The 23,255-nt window shown below is 45.3% G+C and overlaps 2 protein-coding genes across 4 annotated transcripts in view; one reads left to right on the top strand and one right to left on the bottom strand.

Moving 5' to 3' along the window:
* The window catches only part of C1H12orf75 (chromosome 1 C12orf75 homolog), a 103,477-nt gene extending 101,483 nt beyond the window's left edge, over positions 1–1,994 (bottom strand). Inside the window, exons 1-2 of one of the 3 annotated variants that reach the window (XR_012494079.2) lie at positions 677–1,075; positions 248–427 (exon numbers count right to left, since the gene is read on the bottom strand). Coding sequence is in view for 2 of the 3 variants with exons in the window: in XM_074326249.2 (XP_074182350.2) it covers positions 248–427; positions 677–950 (454 nt within the window). In the remaining variant the exon portion in view is untranslated. Of the gene's footprint in view, positions 1–247; positions 428–676 lie in introns of all 3 variants that reach the window. The other 2 variants (XM_074326249.2, XM_074326250.2) reach the window with 2 other exon arrangements.
* A 55-nt stretch (positions 1,995–2,049) lies between these two features.
* APPL2 (adaptor protein, phosphotyrosine interacting with PH domain and leucine zipper 2) overlaps positions 2,050–23,255 on the top strand; it is a 41,815-nt gene continuing 20,609 nt past the window's right edge. The window contains exons 1-8 of the mRNA XM_019728461.3: positions 2,050–2,299; positions 8,926–9,024; positions 16,928–16,987; positions 17,588–17,659; positions 19,490–19,577; positions 21,180–21,221; positions 21,373–21,431; positions 22,172–22,318. Coding sequence (XP_019584020.3) covers positions 2,246–2,299; positions 8,926–9,024; positions 16,928–16,987; positions 17,588–17,659; positions 19,490–19,577; positions 21,180–21,221; positions 21,373–21,431; positions 22,172–22,318 — 621 coding nt within the window. The 5' untranslated portion in view covers positions 2,050–2,245. The remainder of the gene's footprint in view (positions 2,300–8,925; positions 9,025–16,927; positions 16,988–17,587; positions 17,660–19,489; positions 19,578–21,179; positions 21,222–21,372; positions 21,432–22,171; positions 22,319–23,255) is intronic.

Here is a 23,255-nt window from a genome sequence, read left to right on the forward strand (position 1 = left end):
TTGGAGTTTTCAAGTGATCAGACAGGACATGACCAGACTTTCAGAGATGTCTGCAAATCAGATTGTGACTTAATATACCTCGGTGTTTTGTAGAATACAGAATTTATATAATTTTTCATATCCTGCCTGTTTATTTTAGTGACATGTGTCCTTGTCATGCAGGGTCTCTGGTCCCGCTCCCCACACAGGAATGCAGGATATGGTAAGGCCAAAAAGGAACACCAACGGACCCATAGGGGAGTCATACCGTTATATTCTCGCTGGCGGCTGGGTTGGTGTCGTGCGGAAGACCCTGCTTGCTGTGCCATTTGTTGTGCGAGGCGGCCTGCGGGGTGAATGCAATATCCTGGACACAGCCAGGCTCTCTGGACACAGCCAGGGTTTCTCAGGGCACTGCCACTCTCTCTGGGCCTCTCAGGGTACCGTACTGGAACAACAGCGACTCACAGTCAAGGTGCTTAACATATTCTCAATGGCAGCCAGTCGAGACACAAAAACAAACATCCGCCAGTTCTACTACATGGTGGTATGTTCCCAAGCAGTCAAGTGGTCCATTAAGTTAGGAGTGGAAGGCAATTCCCCACAGTCCATTGTCTTTCGCCAGGCTGTCCTGGGGTGAGGGACGACCTTGAACTCACCCTTATCTCCCAAGGACTCAGCAAGTGTCCACAATTACCTTCACTTTCTCCAGCCTGTGCTGGTTGGGGAACCGTCCACATCTTTCCACCTCTCCATGGGGTCCAGCTCTCCGGCAGCTGCTCCTCCTGGTCTTCCTGAGACTGAGTGTTCATATGCACAAACTGCTCCAGCGCCCTTCTGAGAGCTTTGGCCGGTACCATACCCTGTTTGCTGTGCCATTTGTCTTTCGGGAGACCCTGCTCGCTGTGCCATGTGTTATGCAGGGTGGCATGCGGAGTGTCAGGTGGGGTCTCTGGTCCCACTCCCCACATAAGAACGCAGGATATGGCTAGGCCAAAAGAAACACCCACAGAGCCATAGATAGGGGAGCCATACCACTATAGTCTCACTGGAGGCTGGATCCACACGACCTGCAATCTGCTGCCCGCTTCTCTGCCTGCCAACCAACTGACTGACCAACCAACGCAGCCATGGCAATCATATCAGTGGCCATTTGGCCAACAGGTTACAGCTGACGGCCAACTAGCCACAGCTGATGGTCATCCACTACCCAAGCCAGCACCCTTCCACGTGAGGCCCAGAGCCTGGAAACTGCTCTCTGGGACCCCGTCCCCACAGTGTCCTATTGGACAAATTCTGATTCCTGAAGAAGAAACTTCTGAAACCCCTGCCTTTGATATTAAAAAAAACAAAAAGAACAAAAAAACACCAAATTACACTTCCCAATCTTCCCCCATCACTCCCTCTCTTCTTCCTCTAGCTTTCATTAACTGTTTGACCCTGACCAAATCACTTCACTCTCTAGGTCCTCTTTTTACATTTCTAAGTGACAACACTGAACTAGACATCTAAACTTTCCAATTCTAAAAACTTGATTATGAAGTTTTCCAAAAATGACGAAACATAGCAAACCATGAGGATGAAACCTAACTTATCCTGCTCACATCACAGTGCTGTGGTTTCAAAAATGGTTACGTCTGACTATCACAAATGATTCCGTTATCCAGTTTTTCCTAGAATTAGGTGACCTCTCTGTTCTCACAGCTGTTTCGGGGATACTGAGATTTATCTAGAAAAAGTGGTGTGGAAGTACAAGGGTCTTCCTTCCGTTAAAAAAGTGGCGAGTCACAGCAGCAAAATCTGTTCGCACCTGTCTCCTTCGATTCAAAAGTTTTCTGGGTTCTCACAGAGATTAAAATCTTATCTTTCCGCCCTCAAGTTCCCCTTGTCGGGCTTTCTATGCACTGACTGGCATAAGGACCGGGACCCCTTAACCGCGGATGTTGACACCCCAGGCGTTCAAAGAGCTGCTCGGCGGCCGGGAGGGTCTGCGGTTTCCCGCGAGCTGCGGGCGCGGCGGAAGCGGGTCGCCACACTTCCGGTGGCCATGCCGGGCGCTGGCCACACTTCCTGTTGATCCTGCTCCGCGGAGGGCAGGGCTGGGAGGAGGGCCGGCGGCGGCAGCGGCGGCCCCTGGCTGGGCGTGGGCGCGGGCGCGGGCGGGCACTGAGCATCTGCCTGGTCGCCTGAGCCCGGAGCAGCCTCGGCGGCCGCGCCTCCTGCCATCGGTCCTGCCATCCAGCCCTCGGCCCTGCCGCGCGGCATCATGCCCGCCGTAGACAAGCTGCTGCTGGAGGAGGCGTTGCAGGACAGCCCCCAGGTACCTCCCGCCGCTCCGGCACCCCTCGCCGGAGAGCTGAGGCCGAGGAAGCCCCGCCAACCCCTGGGTGGAGGCGGGGAGGGGGCGGGCCCGGCCCTGCGTCCTCCGCCCGGGATGATCCGGGAGTGGGCACCCCTCTGGCCAAGCTGGAGACCCCGGGGGAGTCCCCTACGGAGCCTTTTGTGTCATGACCTCTTTCCAAACTCAACTGAAGCTGAGGCTGCCGGCCTGAACTTCGGCTCCTCCACTTACTAGCCGAGTGCCCTGGGCAAATAACCTAACCTTTTTGTCATCTATAAAATAGGGATAATAGTTGTACCAGCCTCGTAGAGTTGTTAGAATTAAATAAGGAAATGCCTGTAAATTTGCTAGCCGACAAGGATACAGAGTAAGGAGTTACCTGTATTATTACTACTGCTATTACTGAGGTGAGGGAACGGGTGGATTTAGGGCCACTGGGAGGCAGAGCCTGGATCGCTTTCCCAGCGGAACCAGGCCTCCCTTTGGCACCGTTTTCCCATTTGTGAAGACAAAGTTAACAATACCAGCTCCATGTTTGGCACAGGAGGACTCCCATTAGCGCACGTGAGATGAGAGTCAAGTTCTTTGAGCTCTGCGGGTGAAAGTTTGTATGTAAAGATAGCAAATAAGTGCAGAATGACATTGGTTCATAATTCAGAGCACCTTTTCCCCAGGGAACGTTTGTTCTCTTCCATTAACATTTCCCCAGCTTCATAGCTACTCTCCTGGTTCTGTATGCCTGGGTTATTTAAATAAGTCTCTTTATTCCCTAGTGTCTCAACTCGTGAAAAATTAGAATAGGATTGACCTGTTTTCCTTTCACAGTTTCCCTTCTCTTTTTGGTTCCTTTCCTTTTTCTTCGCAGTGAATTGTGGTCCTGGGATGGTCCTTTGATGGGCTTACTACAGCCACTCTGCCTCGCCAGTTCAGAATAAGTAGTCAAAGGGCTGTGTGCTTAGTGTCTTGTGCTCATTTCTTTGTAAGAAACTATAGGCAAGCTGTGATTTTTTTTTTTTTTTTTTTTTTTTTTTAATTAGCATCTGCTGGTCTAATTGACTTTTCAAAGGCCTCTTTGAAGTCTCTAGACTTCTGGCATTTTAATGGATCCCAAATGGGACCCTTACTAGAAGTCATTCCGTCCATCCTCACGCATACTATTTAGGATCGAAGATTATACAGAATTTCTTAAGACACGATTTTGAATGAGGATTTCCATTTGCTTTTAGTTGGAGAAACTGAGGTACAAAGATGTATTGCTTTCCTAACTGAACGTGGCGATGGCTGAGCCAAGTTAGGGAGGTTACACTAACCCGTAAGTCACCTGAATTTTGGACTCTGACATAAATCAATATACATTATTTCTGAGTGGTTTACAGGATTTGCTCAGCTGTGAGGAAGTAGAAAGAGGCCTGGCAAACAAGTCAGGAGACCTGGGTCCTAATTCTAGCTCTAACACTGACTTATCATTTGGACGGGTCACTTATCCCCATCCTATGACTGGCTCAGTTTTCTCATCTGCAGGACAGGGACTTGGAGCAGATAATCTTCAAGGGGCTTTAGAAGCTTAAATTTTTATCATATCTGCATAGTTTGTAACCCTGAGCTTGTATGTGGAAGAGGAGGTTCAGAGGCGTTGTCATTCCTCTGTAATGTTCCTCCTAAGGTAGGGAATTTGTGATTGCTTTTGAGACTCGGATGTCACCCTACTAGGGTTCTTGGTGAGGTTGTTGGATGGCAGCTAACTTTCAAGAAGGTCTTTGATAATGATCAGAGCATATTTATTTAACACTCTTGTATGGGGCATGTGCCTAATGCAGCTTTATTCCCAAGGAGACTCATGGACTTGGAACTGGAAGGAACCTAATCCAACGCCTTCATTTTGTGTATAAAGAATAAGAAGAATAGCAAACACCTATATCATCCATGCATGTTATGTGCCAGGCACTGTTCTAAATGCTTTACCTATATTATTAATTCAGTTAATCCCCACAACAATCTTTTGAAGTAGGTGCTCTATTAAAATTACCAAGGAGCACAGAGGTTAAATAACTTGCCCAGGGTTATCCACTACAAAGTGGCAGAGTCAGGACTGGGACCCAGACAGTCTGTATTGTTAAAGGTAACTCAGCCACCTAACACCTGGCTTTATTGTCATCGGTGACCTAAAATGTTTCACTAAAAGGGAAAAGATCCTAAGAAACCACATATTGTTTGTTTCCTCTAGTTGTATGCTAAGTATTTATGAGGGTTGCTCTAGTAACCTGGTTGCACAAGATTCATTAAATGAACACAAAGCTTTTGTATTTGAACTCAGTGACCCAGGAAGAGCTGAAGAGCAGTTGCTTGACCTTGGACACATCTGTTCATTTTCTCCTTTTTATTACTGCATGATGTGTTGTTATGTGACTTGTCTATGTGCCTCCACACGTTATCTCTGGTTACCTCTGCTACATGAAAGGCAGAATGTTTTAGGAATTAAGATACCTCTCCCCATTGCTGTCTGGGAGCCTCTGCTCCTCACCAGGCCTGTTAGACGCTGGGAAGTAGCGACAGGTGAGATAAGGGTGCCTGCCCTCCACTGGTTCACAGTCTGTTCCGGGAGACAGATAAGGAAAGCAGCAGTCCCAGTACAGTGTGAATACTGCTGTGATAGGAACACAAATGCAGCTTTGAGCTGCTGCAGCTCACACTTCTTCAGGGGCTTATTCTCTTTTGTGTAAGGAGCCTGCTTTTGAGGCAAGGTGAAAACAAAAGCACTATTGCTTGCTGTTTTGATTTGTTTCTTTGTTTCCTTTGCAGTTGGCATAACTGAAGCACAGAGAGATTAAATAAAGACTTAGTTCTGAGATGATGCAGGGAGTGGTCCAGCTGGGAACAGCCCTCTCTGACCAAACCAGGCCTTTCTTTACTCAAGGAAAGGCCTCAAACATAACCTAGTGGTTATGTCTTCATTGTGGAGGGGTTTTGCCCTGCTGTTCTCTATTTATTTATAATACATTTTTCCTTCAGTAGACTTGGTTATACTGAGACATTTCCCTCCCTCTGCCAAACTATAAGAACTTTATTTTTACTTTGAAATATATGTATACATACACACATATATATATGTATATATATATATATATATATATATATGTATATATATATATATATATATATATATACATATATATATACACTTACCTATAATTTATATATATGTATATATTTTATAATCAGGCTATTAAAATTGTGCCATTGTACAATTAGATGCTATTCTTGAGTAAAAAATGTCTAGGACTATTTTATTAGGTGACACCCAGTTTCTTTCAGATCGAGGGATGATGTGGAGTTGAGGCTGTATCCATAGGGTGTTTGGCTTTGCTTTCCTGGCCAGGCACACTCTTGCGAGTGTAGGGTAGTAGGAAAAGGATGAAATTTAAATCCTGATTCTACCACTGCTACCTTAGGCAAGTTACTCAACCTCTCTGAGCTTGTGTTTCCGCATCTGTAAAATTAGAATAAAAAGAGTTACTTAATGGAATTCTTATGAAGAATAAATACCGTATGTAACGTGTCTTCATGCCTGCATATCACAGCAACTCTATAAATGATTGCTGTCATTGTCTTTATAAGTGATCTGCACCAACGTCTTTCTGACTTTTTTGTAGCATTTTTGAGCAACTGGTGTACCTTTGCCTGTGCCTTGGTCTCATTCCTTCTTTATGTTTCAGACCATTCCTGTTCCAAATATAAGTTTAAGCAGATGTGGAGCTGATAAATGTGGATATCAAAACAGCGTCTGAGATAGCTGGGGGTATTTTTTTTCAGGTGTGACCATGGCCTAGTTGAATTAGAAACAGAAGACTGGAGTTTTCCTGTCAGTCCTAATGGGTGTCCGAAGTACAAAGAAAGAAAAAAGGCAACACTTGTGATGTAGTTCTTTGGCAGTTATCACAGGTGAGAGAGCATGGCAGTAGGCTGACCACAGAGAAGCCAGCTCCAGGCAGGATCGCGGGCTGCAGACCGCTGATCACACGCACCCTGCTGGGTGCGGATGCCGCCTCCTGCAGTGGAAGAAGCATGGCCAGTTGGTACCAGCCAGGCCTGCGTGTGCATCCAGCCCGGCTGCTTCCCAGCTGTGGGCGTTGGAGCAAGTGTCCTAACCTTGATGATCTTCAGTTTCATCATCTGTAAAATGGGCTTGATGTAACCATGGTATCTGCCTCAAAGCTGTGGGATTAAATGAAGTAACAAATATTCAGTGCTCAGCAGTGTCTGACACATAGATACAGAGTAAAGGGTAGTTTTCATTTTCTTTCCGTTCCTTTTGTGGAGGACATTAACACAAGTCCTCTCTTTTCGTCTTACCTCTCATTTTCCATTCTATTTTATTCCTAAGAGAATTAAAAACAATAAATAGGACTTGACTAAATGAGTATTAGCAGTAGTAATCCAGTTATATCACTTTCTTTCCTTCCCATTCTCCTAGATATATTAGTTAGAGCAAAGGAAGGTATCAGAATCATAAACTTTGGAGGGATCCCAGCCTTGGCACCATGAGTACAAAAAAGTCCTCTGTGGTGAGATGGCATTTATGGATAACTGTGTAGATAAGTGTTGCTGGAGTGTTAAAATCATGTGTAAAGCTCTTAGTGTCCAGAATACAATAAGCAATGAAAGTTCATTATCTTCTTCATAATATCATTTGCGATCACTCTATTTCAGGCACTATAGACACTTTATGTACATTCATTATCTCATTAACTCTGCAAGTTTGGATCCGGGACTGATGACACAGTCCCAAGGTGATCCCAGATCCTCTGAGAGGCGCCAGCAGGCTATAAGCTCCTGGAGAACACAGGGTCAGTTCTTATCAGTTCCCAGCACAATGTTTCATCAGATATTGGATGAAAGCAGAGATGTGTGCATGAATGAATGAATATAGAGTGATAGACCACACACTGTAGGTTCTGAGAATGTCTTTTAACAAAAAAAAAAAAAAGTATTTTTAAGAGATGGAATGAAAAATTCAAAACCATTGTTTTTCACCCACTGGTTGATATCCATTCGTTGATTATGAGATCCAGTGGGTCACAACCGTGATTTTTGTTTAAAATGGACTAGAACAGAAAAGAACGGAATAGGAAATAATCACAGTATGTACGCATACTAATGATACTGTTTGGTAAAATGTGTTCTGTGGTGTGGATTTTAATTTTTAAAAGTTTGAAGAACTCTGTTCTAACACACGAATTGCACATATATGCACCCTGTGGTGTTTTCCTCTCATTGAGAGCTTTTATAAAACCTTTCTTACATTTTCATTATTCTGTGCGTTCTGGTCCTCTGGATAAGGACTGGTACTGAAGAGAGTACATTGGTCTCAGAACAGGTATTTTTAGCCTTAAAGATCACCTGGGGCAAAGCCAGGATGAGCGTTTACTGCTGTGAAGTGCACCAGAGTTTGTGGAACAAAATCAAGGGTGGAACAAACGCTCCAAATGCCTACGTTCCCGTCCTAGTTTATTGGGGGTGCTTTGAGGTCAATAACTGCTCTCTTACCTGAGATAGGCTAGAAAAAGAAAGAAGGACGTGGAATTCATTTGCAGGGAAATAATGAGCCTTAATGGATTGTTCTTTGTGAAGGATTTTGATATCACCTCATTAAAGGCATTTCTGTAACTTTGCATGCTAGACGTGATGGGTTATTTTCTGAAATGGAGAGCCCATTATCACTAACGTTGTATTTTAAATTCTCACCGTGCTGAACACATTAACAAAAGTACCTTGAGTAGATGTGGCCTCTTACGTGACACCTTGATCCTTCCGACACCATGCATTAAATATTTCGTTAGTGCTCAGCGTGTGTCAGATAGGAGAAACCTTTCATCTAATGACATTGCTCCACTGTTCTCGGAGCTCTGGGTGGTTAGTCTTCCCGAAGAAAACTGAGCTAGTGTTCTTGTTAAGTTGCTCTTTGAGCTTTGTGCCCAGATATACCGCTAGTGGGCCCGGAATACACGAAATTTCCTGGCCATGAGTTTGATATTGGTTGAATGGAATATGACGAAAAACATGAAAATTGACTACATAGTCACTTTCCACTAGAAGAGGAAAGAATGACACACTCTTGCAAGATGTCCAGGATGGCAGAAAGCCAGTCAGATGGTTAGCTGCTGGGATGACACTGTGCTGAGTGTCCACGCCCTACTACTCACACAGGCCCAGTGTCGTGTCAGTTTATGGGCTGGAAGGGAAAGGCTGCCCTTGTAACACTTGTTTTTTGTGTGTGTTTTTTTTAAAGCCTCTGGTGCTTGGTGGGGGCTAACGGCCAGACAGATAAATAGCCTTTGACTCTTAATCTTTTAAAACTTGGCTCTCCTTTTCTGGCCCTGGTGCTCTGTTGTATTGTCTGCTTCCTTCTGTAGTCTAAAGGATTAGAAAAGTAGCTCTTAATTCAAGCTGCAGGAATCAACTCGTACTGGTATTACCAATAAAAGAATAAAGCCATAGAACAGGCACCTTCCCCCCATTTCTGTGTGTGTGTGTGGTGGGGAGGGGGGTTCTACCTCCTTTGTAACTTTTCCACTTAGAAATAAAATTGACTTCTTCTTTCCTTGCAGACTCGCTCTTTACTGAGCGTGTTTGAAGAAGATGCTGGCACCCTCACGGATTACACCAACCAGCTGCTCCAGGCCATGCAGCGCGTCTACGGAGCCCAGGTAGCCTGCTGCCCCCTCACCCGGAGAGGAGCAGAGGAGGGACCCTCTGCCCTCACCTGGAAATTTGAGTCAGAACACCACCACTTAAAATTTTGCAGGATTGTTTTCTGCTTATCTTCAAAAACTGCGGACAGTCTGTTTTCATTGCTGAAGAAAGAGGGTAATTTTCTGATAACTAGTAGAACCAGTGGAGAGGGACCACATCACTGCTTTTCATTTTTGTTTTAAATTCAACCCCAAAGGGAAACATTTGAGTCTCCTCTTCCTACTTGTGAATGAGTGGGTTCAGTGTTCTGAAACATGCTCTTTGTCTTTCTCATAATTGGGCAGTCTTAGATGTCAGTGCGGGAGGGTAGAGATATTTGTTCAAATGCTTCCTCTGAAAAGACTTGAGTCACAGTTCTGAAACTGTTGGGTGGCGTCTTTGTTTTGAGGAACAAGTATCTCTGGGTTGCAAAACCAGGGAGAATAAATTGCCAAGTAGCAAAAGTGAATCTTTTTAAGATCAAGAAGTGCCTGTGTATGTTACTTTCTAAGAGAAGACTTGCGAGTTACTTAAAAATAAAATTCATTGTGTTACATATCAAAATATCATAGCCGTTGATGCTTTGGATTATGAATTTTTTTGCTGACTTAAGTCTACGTGTTAATGTCTCTTTTTCTCATTGATGATCCCTAAAGAAATACCACAGTCAGTATATAATAATATATATTAATACTGATATCTAGTCATTTATTATGTAGCTCTTAATATCTATATATAATCATCTGTTGTCATTGTTTTATTAGTGATTTATTCATTTCATACACGGGAGGAAGCCTCAGTCCTTGCCATTAGGGCGCTTATAGTTGGGTAGGGAGTCAGACAAAACAACTACCTAAGAGTGTGTGTTAGCAGTGCTAAGAGAGAACATCAGCTAAACCAGAGGAATTGTGCTGGGCACCGAAAAGGGAGAACGACTGATAGTTGAGGTGTATTGAGCACTTAATAGTTTCCAGGCCTGGTTTCAGGGGCTTTTCCATGGATCATTTCATTTAAATTCCCCAGCAACTCTGTGAGGTTACTATTGTTATTATTCTCATTTTATGTCTTATCCTTGTTTTAAATCGGGAAGGGTTCTGACGGTGGCAGAGCAAGTCAGCCTGAAGGCAAAGCCTGAACGCTTAACCCCTAAGCATGGGGATAGTACCCTGAACTAAGGGAAGTGGCAGGAGAAGTGGAGAGAAGTGGGTGAATTTCAGGGGGCAGTTAGGAGGCTGATCAGTGCTTGACTGGATGTGAAGGCGTCAGGTGGGTGAAGGAGGCATCCAGAGCGATGCCCAGGGCTTTCACTTGATCATCAGTGTGGGTAGTCTGGGAGAACACAGGAAGCCTGGTGTGTGTGTGTGCGTGTGTGTGTGCGTGTGTGTGTGTGTGTGTGTGAGAGAGAGAGAGAGAGAGAGAGAGAGAGAGAGAGAGGATGGCAATCATAATTCTCTTGAAAGGCTGATTTTGAGGTGTCCATGGGACATCAAAGTGGGGAAAGAGAGTTTGTTAAAAGTTCAGACCCAGAGGTCAGGCTGGAGAGATGGAATTGGAAACTATACTGTATTATACAAGTGTAACTTATTAATTGGAACTAATTTTAATGGCCAAATTGACCATGCTCATTTGTAGTTTTGCTTGTTTGTTGGGTAAGACATTCAGAAACTGGGGACATATTTTGTCGATTTTTTTAAGCCCTATTTATTTGTATTTTTCCCTATTCAAAATTTAAGAAAATAGAAAAATTTTAACTGGGCTGATACCTGAACTTGCTTGTTATTCAGTCATTTGAATATTGTCATTAAACGATTTGTTTTCTATTTAAGGTATAAGAGTGCTTAAGGGACTGTGTCCCCGCTACTCCCAGTAGCCTCTGTTCTTTCCACGCCTCTCCTCTCCATGTCTGTCAGAATCATTTACTTGGAGATGTCCAAACACTCTCTTACGCATTTTGTCTTTTGAGCCAGAAAACTACGTTTTTGCCAGAATTAAGTGGGTCTTGCCGTCCAAGAGGCTTTTAATTCACACCACATGATCTTCACGTGGGTTCTGCTGGCCAGAAGCCTCCCTCCTGCTGCGGCGCTTCCTGCAGCAGAGGCGGGCGGGGCGGCTGGTTAGTGCTGCCAAGCTCAGCGACAGCAGCATTCAGACCAGCTGGGTCAGAGTCAGCTGGGTTTATTTGGAGACTTAGGTATTTTGTTTTGTTTTTAATTTAAAAAGACAACTTTTCTGACTCCCCTTTGATGGGTTAGTTTATATATGCTTAGTATATAGTAATTCTTCTCAGTGTTTTCATTCAGCTTTTTCCTTAAGTTATATTTTATTGGTTTATTTGTTGTACCTTGTATATTCTATACCTAGGTCTATTGAATCAGATTAATGTAGTTTTATAATTTTATTTTTAAAAACAGAAGCACTTAGCAAGATGTAGTATTTCATTATTATATTTTAAAAACCAGGTTTATGCTGCTGATAAATGATACATGTTCATAAAAGATATTTTCAATCAGACTGCATGCTAAACTTCTGTGTTCTTGACATAGCAAATGCCCTTCGTCCCTTCATTTTAGAAAGAGGAAGAGCAAGAAACACTAGAGGAAAGTTCTGTGAGCAGTTTTGCTGATTGTGGCTGGTTTGGGGGAAATTTAAATTTTATTTGGCGTAAGTGCTAGAATGAAACTACAGTCTGTAAGCTGCCTTCAGCACTTTACAGCAGCCCCTGCAGTCACATCTGGTCTTTGCACTGTCAGATGTGCCTTTGCACGCGGTAGGAACACAGTACTCCAGTAGAGGTCATTTTAATGAAAGCAGCTGCACACATTTCTCATGCACTAACAAAACAGAGACAGGTTACTTAGAAAGATTTGCTGTCTTTCAAACTATTGGCTAAAGAGGTTAAAAACCTCCATAGTGTCTGAATAGATGCATATGTATACATATTCTTACCTGAAACGTTGCAGGCTCACCCAGTCTTCCTGTCTTCCCCCTTCAGTCCTCTACAGCTAACCACACCCAAACCTCCCGCCCCTCCCTGTCTCCAGACACTTCTGTGGCTCCCTGGAACCACAAGGCTGAGGTTAAACTCCCAACATGGCACGCAAAGCTCTTCATGAACTGAGTATCGGCCTACCCCTCTAGCCTTGCCTTTGGTTGTTTCAGAACGTGCCAAGACTTTGCTATGCCATGCCTGCTGCACAAAATCCCATCAACCCCTTGCTCTGGCAAATGGCCTTGCTGGCTTTTAAGACTGGCCTCAAGACCGAGGTATCTCAGACACCTTTCCTTTCTTCCTTCTGTCCCTGGCCAGAGCATACCTGTGCGCCCAGATGCCCTGTGTACTTGTTGGTCAGAGCACTTCAGGCACAGCCAGGGGGCTTCCCGTGTCCCCCTATGGACTGTGAGCTCCCACAGAGCACATTCTCTTTGTCTCCAATGGCAGCACTCTGCGTGGTCCCAGTGAATGTTTGATACATATGTGTATGTGTTAAAGAAGGATTGAATTCAGGACGTCACCTAAACATCAGCACGTGCCAACTGTACACTTCATTGTCACTCCTAATATATCCCCTCCTCAGGTCCTTAGTTAGCTGATATCCGTCAGGCATGAGCCCAGTTTTCTTTGACCCTTCCTCCTTCCTCACCACATGCCACTGTTTTTTGCATCAGGAATACCCTGCAGATCTGTGCCCCCTTCTCCACTTTCTGGTTCGGGCTCAGACCCATTTTTGTCTCTCACTCGACTTCTTCAGGTGGTCTCCTGACCCTCACGCCATTCTCTCCCTTCGGTGATTCCTTTCCACCACAGCCACTCATTTTTCTTCTGCTCACGTCCGATCTTGTCATTCTCTTGCCCAAGTCCCTCAGGGCTTCCTCGTTCCCAGTGCATTCCTTGCTACTCCCTACGTGCCTCCACCTCGTGCCTCCACCTCGGGGGCTCCTGAACTAGTAGGACCCATGGCCCCAGTGTTGTGGCGAATGCTGTGGTGAATGGGGCGTTCAGCACTTGGCTTTAGGCAACCTTTGGCCAAATACTTGGGGTAGACCAAAGCATGCCTACATGTGCCTTTGACTCAGTGGATTTCCTCTGCCCCTGCTCCCAGCCCTCCATTCGCACTCACCATGGGTGGTGCCGCCCTCAGAGGCCTTTGGGGGCGTTTCAGGGGACATTTGCAGTTGGTAAGCACTCTGAGCAACTGGAAGATAAACATTCCTTTGCCAAGAGCTCAATGTTCCTTCCGGGTTTGCTAACCACTGGTCTTTCTGCCTTGGCGACAGCCTTGGGAGGTTCTGTTTAACAGAGGAGATCCTGTTGGTAAATCCTCGGTCAGGTCATCTTTTAAAAGAGTTTTAGGAGGCATCAAATAGCATAGATAGTAACCAGAGAACTGTTCCAGAATGTTGAAGGCATCTTTCAGCATTCCATTAAGAGTCCAAATTGTGGGCCACCTCTTTTGCTGGACTGCAGCTAGAACAGCATGGGATTTGTGTTCCTGTCGTGGGCCCTGTGGGGCCTGCTCACTGAGGGCTAACTGATAACAGTTTAGACTTCGGATCAGAATAGCACAGCGTTCAGACTTGGGCTTTAGCTTTGGAGCCTGCCAGATCTGAATCGCGTCTTTCCCTTGCCAGTTACTAATGTGATTTTAGAAAGTTACTATCCTTTCTTCTAGTCCGTACCTCATAGGTGCAGTGTAAGGATTCAATGTGATAATGTAGGAAGAACACTTAACAGCAATGTCAGGTACCTAGAAAGGACTCAGTACATATTAGCAGGTATCTTTATTATTGTTATTACTGATATTTACTCCATCCAGGCTCCAGTTCCGCAAGTCTTGTTGCAGAGATAATTTGTGGGCTTACCTGACAGGGTGTGGATTAATTAGCTGTTGTTGGTAAAGCATGCCATAGAACCTTTGTGTACAGGAGATTGAGTCAGACTGGTCTAGTTCAAAGACTTTTCCTGTAATGTGCTCTGTACAGCAAAGGTTCATTTCTTCTGGGCAGGTGACAGGCTGTGTTTTACCTATGGTTTGTTCCCAGTGAAATCATATGTGATAGAACAGAATCTTGCAGGCTGAAATCACACATATGTGAAAATACATAGCATTTTTATAAGGTATTTCTAGGAGCGACCCAACAGAGTCCAATTATACACCGTAGTTTTGAAAGCAGCTGTTATGTGTTGTGCTTCATGCTTCCTTCCTCCCTGAGTGATGGTGCAGGTGTGTGAGTGGCATGTACGTGGCTCTCTCCTTTAGTCTGGGTGCAGTGTGATACTGGCAGCTCCCTGGCCGGGTTTTTCCATTACATTTGGAGCACTTGCCAGTAAGCTCTAAAGGAGAAAAGAATTCAAGTAGCCTGTGAGCCTTGCTTGTTTTGAAGGCAGGGAGGTTATCAATCTGACTGGTCTCTAAAGGATACAAATATAGGGGAGTCATGTTTTAGACTTAGCTAAAATAAAGAAAAGAATCACTTAGAAGAGTAGAAAATGTTCCTTAAATGGGACCTTAAAGAGTAGAAGAGTTGAATCTGACATATCGTAGCTTAAAGTAGAGCCTCCTGAGGGAGGTGTGGCGGAGGAGTGGGTCTTCTGAAACATTGACTGTCTAAAGCAGGATCAGCAATTTACTGCCCTGGGCTGGCCTCTTATTTTTGTAAATAAAATTTCACTGGAATGAAGTCATAGTCATTCGTTTATGTATTGTTTATGGCGGCTTTCATGCTACAGAGCAGAGGTTGAGTAGTTGTGACAGAGACCCTATATCTCAAAAGCCAAAAATAATTACTATCTGTCCCTTTATAGTCTTATCTCTTAGCAGGACTTGGGACCTTAAAGAGTAGTGTTTAAGATTGTAGATTTTAAAATCAGACAGACTTGGATTCACACCCCAGCCTTGCTGCTAACTAGCTGTGTGACCTTGGGCAAGTGGCTACACCTCTCTCTCTTCTTCATCTGTAAAACTGAGTTTCATAGTTGGAACCTGCCTTACACGGTTGTCAGAATTAAATGAGGTAATGCCTGGAATGTACTTAGGGTGGTGTCTGGTGTGAATTAAGTGCTCTGTAAATGTTAGTTGCTATGGTTAGGGTGATTCTGTGGGTCTACAGATCATACATAATTTGCAGGGAGCTGCCCCCAGGCGGAGGCCGAGGAAGCTTGAACAAATCCATCCTAAACCCCCTGCTGCTAACTCAGAGAAAAAGAGTAAGGAATTTTCCGATAGAGCCGCGAATGAGCCCAGGGAGTGGGCTCAGACCCTTGTTTCCATGAACTCCGATCTTTCAAATAACTCTGCCAAAGAGGGTCAGCAGGCTGCTTCCTGGCCGAGTGCTTCATCCCTGTCCAGTCTGTGTATTTTATTGCCCATTTGAGATGTTTCCTTGTAGGACTAGGAAGTGTTTTTTCCCCTCACACCATGATTCCAGGTATTGTTTGAAACAGAATTTAGATGAATCTTCTGACCTTGTTCATTCATTCATTCATCAAACATTTGTCAGGTGCCTGCTGTGTGCTGGGAACTGTGGCCCGTTCCTGTCTAGCTGCCTGACAGTGCTTATGGATTTGTTCACTTGCCTTCCTCTTGGCTGTGTGGCTGCCAGCTCTTGTTCGTTTTGAAAAGAGTAGTGTCCCCGTGGGATGCCAAAGCCAGGAACTTTGCCTGACTTTATTCTGGGGAAAAAGGGAGAGAGCCATGTTTCAGGGTCTGTTGATGCCTGTTCCTTGGGGCAGATGAAGGAAATCAGGGAACAGGGTGGCCAGTTGTCTGCAAAGAAGGCCCAAAAAAGTAGGATTAGGCTCTGCTGGGTCTTGCAGAGGAGGACCATGAAAAATAAAACAAGCTCCTGCAGAGCTCGGGCTCTTCTTCTAAAGGAGCAGCAAACCCAGGAGAATTAGAAAGTAAGTGGAGACTGAGGCCAAGGAAAGCCAGTGCCCTCTCCTCATCGCTTCAGGTCACAGCTGGTGGCTCCGCCCTTCTCTTAGGAATAAGCCCTGAATCTGAAGAGAAGCTTTAACTGAGCTTTGGAAATGCAAGACACAGTTTCTAGGCTGGGTGCACTGATGGTGGGAGATAGTGGTAGGAAAGTGCTGTGTAGCCAGAGATTGGAGGAATAAATAAGAGAAGAGGAAAATGGACAGTATTGGCCAGTGAGAAGCAGCACAGAGGGCGTCCCGGGCATTGCAGCCGTGCTTCTGTGTTACCAGCCGTCATTACGAAGCTAGTCTTCTAAGTCGGGTAGAATCTGATGGTGTCGTGGGGCTGCTGAGGTTCCCATTGCGCTTAGAATAGTGTAAATCGGGGCCACTGAGTCCTCCGTGCCCTCACACTGCCCGAACTACCCCCACACCCTGCACCCCTCGCTCCAGCTCCGCTTTAGAGGTCTACAGACAGGCTGTGTGCTTCGTCCACTTGTTGGCCCCTACTTCTGGCAAGCCGTCCCCATGGCTCACTCCTAGTCTTCTTGAGGTCTGCTTAGCGCATCTCTTCCTTAGAGACCCTCTGCGTCTTCCCATGCAAGCACCCAATATTTCCTTTGCAGTTCTCATGATGCTTGTAACTGTTCCTTGACGTCTGCTTCCCTGGTAAGCCCCGCGAGGACGGGGACCAAGTCTGTTAACCGCGTTATAATGCTCACCACATTTGTTCACTGACTGAATGTTTGGAAGGAGCAGGAATTTGTAAATGGTGTGTGCAGGGGGCGGGGCGTGGGGGAGCAAGCTGTAACCTTTGTCTGTTTTGGTCTTGTTAACCACATCATTTCTGAACAAAGTGTTATTTTACAGCCACGTACTATTTTTAAGGGATCCTCTGAGATACCATATTCAGTGACTATATATGCACTGGACAAATCTCACTTGCTTCTCTCTTCTCCCTGCAGAATGAAATGTGCCTGGCCACTCAACAGCTTTCTAAGCAGCTGCTGGCATATGAGAAACAGGTAACTTGATATTTATGTGGCGTATGGTGCTGTGCTCAGGTCTCTCTTAAGTGGAGTTCTTCTAAAAGAAATTCTCCAGAGGCATCCTTTAGAGACTGGCCTCCTTCCTTCCTTCCTTCCTTCCTTCCTTCCTTCCTTCCTTCCTTCCTGTCTTTTTTTCCATCGTCCATTTCCATTTTTTCTTGTTTTCTGGCCCTTTCCTTTCCTCTGATCAGTTCTAAGCGGTGATTATCTCAAAGTCCATGTGATATAGTCTCATTAGCCTCCAGAAGTAATCGGCTGCCTTTGAGGGAGAGTTCATAGTCTCTGAGGAACTACATGTAAATCGACACTAACCATTCCAGGAAATAAACTCAGAGATACCATTATGTCTGAACAGAAGGGTGATGAGCCACGAAGGAATCGTGTGGCGGGGGCGGCTGAGTGCATCGCTGGGGCAGGACCAGGGGAGGGCTCTAGTTTTCTGCCGTTAGACACTCTGACATTATGTGTCTTGGGAGAAGGAAGGAAGCCAGCGTGGGGGGGGGGGGGTTTGGGGGAGGGGGGTGCCATGGCGCTGAACTCCCCGGCACTCAGTTAACACCTGGCTCTTATTCTTAGAATTTTGCTCTTGGCAAAGGCGATGAAGAAGTAATTTCTACACTCCACTATTTTTCCAAAGTAGTGGATGAGGTAAGACAGCAATATGGCAAGTGTTATTCGATTCTTTTTTTAAACTTTCTTTTATCTTTCATTTTGGCCAACTTTCCATTTCTAGAGATCTACTTTAATATCTGAGGTGGCATCTCAACTTGCTGATCTTCCAAGGTCTGTTTCGTAAGAGAGGTGGTATAATATCGTTACTTATTTCTTGTTTGAGGGGAAAGACTTTGATAATACATGAACAAGAGACCAAAAGAAAGATTTCTAAGAATTCAGTTTCCTAAAGAAGGTGTATGAGTCTCTCAGGGCTGCTGTAATAAATGACAAGTAGGTGGCCTAAAACAATAGCAGTTTATTCTCTCCCAGTCCTGGAAGCCAGAGTGTGAAATCCTGTTGTTGGCAGGGCCCTGCTGCCTCCATGGCCCTAGGGGAGAATCCTCCCTGTCTCTTCCAGCCTCTGGGGGCTCCAAGTGTTCCTTGGCTTGTGGCTGCATCCCATCACTCTGCCTCTAACTTCACAGGCCTTCTCCCCCCACTCCACCCCTGTATGTTTTCTGTCTGTGTCTTATCTACTTATAAGGACACTTGGCATTGGATATACAGCCCACCTGGATAACCCAGGATGATCTCGTTCCAAGATCCTTCATTACATCTGCAAAGACCTTTTTCTCAAATATTCATGTGTTCTGGGTGGATATTTCTACCCAAATGCAGAGGGTTTCATACACAACCCAGGAAGACCAGGACTATTGGGGGAGATCTGTGTGACCTCTGTCACTGCTGAGGGAACCTTTGCCAAATGTTTACTCCACAAAATGATCACTGGATGATTTCCCCTTATTCACCCAGCAGGAATCCCGGAGCACCCTCAAAAGTCTCTGGAAGTCTGGGGCCCAGAGTAAGAATCCCTTCCACTGCATGTTCACTGCTGCACTTTGGAAGTTTGGGCAGCTTTGTGAGCATGAAAGACAAACTACATCCCAGACAGTGTAGTGGGAAGAGCGTGGCTTTTAGATCCCAGTAGCCCAAGATTAAAATCCCAGCCATGCTGCTTATTTGCTCTCTGGATGTGGAGACTTACTTGCCTGTCTATAAAATGGGGTAATAACACCTAACTCACAGAGTAGGTGAGAACTAAGTGGTATAAAGCACACGAAGCTGGCATAAGGCATACAGGAGTACTCCAAAATGGTAGTGCTGATGGGGATAATGTTATTTTTCCTGGACCAGTGACAATGACAGAATTTAGGAAGGCCTTGAGGTAGAGGGCGAGAAAGAATCAAGGGCTGTTAAAGTTATCTGGTGAGGAGGATCACATTTGAATACAGTCGTCCTGTTGTTCTTAGAAAGGTCCTTTTCTAAAGAGCAGAGGCCTGAAATCTGGCTGAGTTGTTTCAGTGGGGAACGTTCTTCCTCCAGAATAATTCCCAGGCCCACAGCCGGGTGTGGTTGTAGAGTTAGGATCCCGGCAGGCCTGTCTTTCAAGTGTGACTTCAGCCCACTCTGAGAGTGGCCTGGGGACGCAGTGACCTGTGATAAGCTGTGTTCCCTGCAAGCACATCAAAGCATTCTCATTCCCAGGTGGGCGTGGCTTAGCCTGAGACCACAGGACCAGAGTTTGCACAGTAAACAGACAATATGTGGGCTCCTTTAGCAAACTTAACTGGTCAGTCAGAACCTTTTAGTACCTGTAGGCCTTTGTCATTTACTGCTTTATCAAGGGTATTTATTTGCTAAGGAAGTAGAACTGAGCTCTTTAACCACAAGGAAGTCGTCAGTGTGATTGACTCCTTGGTGAAATAAGACAGTGTCAGTAATGGTGGATATACGTTTTTTTCAACAGATTTCTCTTTCTTTCAGCTTAATGTTCTCCATACAGAGCTGGCTAAACAGTTGGCAGACACAATGGTTCTACCTATTATACAATTTCGAGAAAAGGACCTCACAGGTAAAGTAACTGAGTTCAGTGCCAAGTTACCTTCAAAACATGATTCATTTAATAACCATTCTCACTGCATTACTTTCTTTAAATGTATGGGTCATTGAGAAATGCCTTTTCTTTTTGAGCAGTTCAATTTAGCTAACTTTATTGAATCCCCACTGTGTTCTTGGCTCATCTAAAGGAGGCCACAGGCTCATAAAACAGACTTGGAAACACAATTGTAATAGATAGTGAGGACAGAGATGTACGAGGAAACGAAAGAGAACATAGAAAGGCATGGGTAGGGTGCCAGGGAAGGCTTCCTGGAGAAGTGGTCTCTGAGCTGGGTTTTAAGAGATGAATTAGTGTTTACCAAGTAGACAGAGATGGCAAGGCTTGTATTACTGACTAAGAGCATTTGTGAAGGCACTCTGTTCTCAGGGAGCCATGACTGCTTTGCAATGTAGAGTAATATAGTGAAAACGAGAAGCTTCTTAGTATCAGTGAAAAACGGTCATCAGAGCCCTTTTCTGGTGACTCCAAGACATGCCTTTGAAGTGTTTGTGCCGATCGTGCATGAGTCTACATCTGAACCAATTTAGAATCTGTATCCCCTGCTTTGACGCTGGTGCTTCATTTTGCTGCCTTTTTCATTTATGCACCAATGCAAGTATGTAATCTGAATGAAGACAACACAAAAAATATTAAGGAGGTTACTTAAAATTGATGAGGCAAGAACACCACAGCTCTGCTCTAATAGGAAATAAAAGGTGAGGGAGAAAGAAAGAAAAATGCAAGAAGAGAAAGGCAGAAAGCAGCCTGATACGAGGACGAGAAAGATTAATGAGAAGTATTAAAGCTGGAGGCAGTTTTGAGGCAAACTGGGAAACAACATAGAAGATGGGAAAGTGCTTTGCTTTGCTTGAAAAAGGAAAAATGGATTGCTTTAGAATTGTAGAAAGTATCACTTTCTTTTAAGTTTCTCTGTATTTTTAAGTTTTTAACCTTGGACACTCACTGCTCTCATTGACCTTTTTGGCTCTTTGGTCTTGGCCTTGGTTCAACCATCTGTGTGTGTGATAGGTGTTGTGCCCACACAGGGAGTAGTTATTGGTGTTGGCTTGTTGCAAGTACTAGATTCCTTCATTTTGTTAAAACAAGCACCCTGTATTCCTTTGTCGGATGTTAAAATAGCAACAATAGGAAATTTTTAGGTTTGGGGTATAGTCAGGGCAGTCTGAGGAAAGATGTACTAAAACAGTTTTTTGGGGGCTGAAGAATCAGAGCCTACCTTTATACTTCAGGTCCCCATGAATCGTACCTGGCCACACGCACTCCAGCCTGCGTCCCCGAGTCCTCTCTCACAGATCTCAGAGGCTGTCAGGAGAGGACGGGCTTCATGGTCAGTCACGGTCACTTAGTGTGGGTGCTGCTGAGGCCACAAGCTCCAGTGAGCCCACGATTCCCAGGCACGATGTCCGGGCCCCGTGAGGACAGCAGATCTGAGGGGGTGCTGGCAGGGCCATCCCCTGCCATGTGTACACCTTTATCTTCCTGGGAAAGCAGAGAGCTCCGGGTTGGCTAGTTTTGTTTTTCTTTGCTCTAAGTTGTTCCTTTTCTCTTGTTCAGAAGTCAGCACTTTAAAGGATCTTTTTGGACTCGCCAGCAATGGTAGGCATTGTCTTCGTTCTTTGTGTGTGTAGTTAGTGATGCCTGTGGGTTTAGTGTGTCTGTGGGTTTAGTGTGTCTGTGGGCAGAGACACCGAATGAATATTCTTGCCTTTAAACCCATCTGGGTGTTAAAATGTCTCTTTACTTTCAGAGCATGACCTCTCAATGGCAAAATATAGCAGGCTTCCTAAAAAAAAGGAGAATGAAAAGGTAAGAATACCTGCCTTACATGTTGTTTTTCACCTCATGTATTGAAGCTTGTTTTGTGCCTTCCCATTGGGAATTTGTGGCATGGAGGGTGTTCTGATGACTGTCTTCTCTTTTTTTCTTACACATGGATTTTTAAATCATTTATTGTGAATCTCATAAGTAAGTTTCCACTTCCCAATGCGAGCTTTTCAAACTGGTGTTCAACACGAACTTGAAACCATTGTAAAATTGTAAAATTACCATCATGCAACGATTTGAACTTAAGCTTGGTACCTCGTGTGACTGACTGATACCCACTCAGGCCCTGAACTCCTTCATCTGCGTGTTCACTCTGGCTCTTTAACCCATGCTTTCCAGCTTTTGTTTGTATTTTTTGCCACTATACATAATATTGAATGTTTTCAGGAATATAACTTTTATTTCTGTTCCATGATTTCCTTAGCACACACTCTCACGTGTGACCCACAGTGTCCGTGGCTTTTAGCGCGCTTAGCGCTCTGTTGTGCTACCAGCACAAGGGGTTGGCTTCACCCCAGTGCAGCCTCACAGACACTGAGATGCCATTTGGTGATTTTAATTTGGATTCTTCAAAACATGAGGTGCAACCTTATGTGTGTCTTATTCTACTCATCACAGAAATGCTTCTGATATATAAACGAACGTGTTTAGAAGTCACATGCTCCTACAGAATTGCCACACCCATTAGACAGCCTGAAGTTTTCCTTTCGCCCCTTACTCAGGTGAAGACTGAAGTTGTGAAAGAGGTGGCGGCTGCCCGACGGAAACAGCACCTCTCGTCCCTCCAGTACTACTGTGCCCTCAACGCGCTGCAGTACCGAAAGCGCATGGCCATGGTGGAGCCCATGATGGGCTTCGCCCGCGGACAGGTGGGTGCTCCTTCCCGAGGCGCTAAATCTAAGCCAGCTGTGGAGGACAGCGTGGCCTTCTGCTGAGGGGGCACTGAGGACAAACGGAAGCATCATCAGGGAAGGAAACACAAATGCACATCCTCCCTGGAACCTTTCTGAGGTTCAGCACTCATCGTAGCTGGACTTGGTAGGCTGTGCGTGCAGGAAACAATGGCCTTGATCCCAGGCCTCCCGTGGGCAGGAGCCGGCATGGCCCTCTGTCTGGGATTTAAAGGGCAGCCAGGCTGGTCCGACTTGCTCAGAAGCAGCTGACTATTCACGTTGGTAGAGCCTGGCTTACAACCTAGGACCCCACACATTCCTTTGCTGCCCTGGTGGTAAGGTCCCCCTCGGCTGGGCTGTCCTCAGATGACACATGGCTGAGCTTGCTGCCGGCACCTTGGCACGTGGCGCATGCGGACATGTTGCCAGTGCTTGATGAGTCTCTGTAGAGTGTGTATTTAGTTCTTGCCCCCATTTAGTGGTCTATGGAACGTCGTCTGCAGGGAGCCTCCAGTTTCAGGATGGGGCACCAGCCTGGCAGGGACAGGAGTGAGTGTGGGTGTGAGGCGAGCGGCACCACCCCCACCCTCCATGCCTGCCCTGCTGTAGCCCCACTTATGTTGCCTCCAAGCTCACTCCGGCATGTGACAAACGCACCCCTGGAACCTTCTCTCAGTTGACGATCTAGGAACAGAAAGGGATGTGAGGAAGCAAAATGCTGAGAAGAAAAAGTCAGCAACTTAAAAAAACAAACCAAAAAGCCCACATGTGAGCACATATTGTTTTTATTACTACATTTTTAAAATACACATATTTCAAAAAAAAAAAAAATACAAGTTTCATCCCAGGAAAAGGGGAATAAGAGAGGATCTTTAAACATCCAAGCTCAATGTCTGTCATCTTAATGCTGTTG

This window comes from Rhinolophus sinicus, chromosome 1 (genome assembly GCF_057876585.1).
Source record: "Rhinolophus sinicus isolate RSI-liver-muscle chromosome 1, RSI-T2T, whole genome shotgun sequence".
Classification (NCBI taxonomy): Eukaryota; Metazoa; Chordata; class Mammalia; order Chiroptera; family Rhinolophidae; genus Rhinolophus; species Rhinolophus sinicus.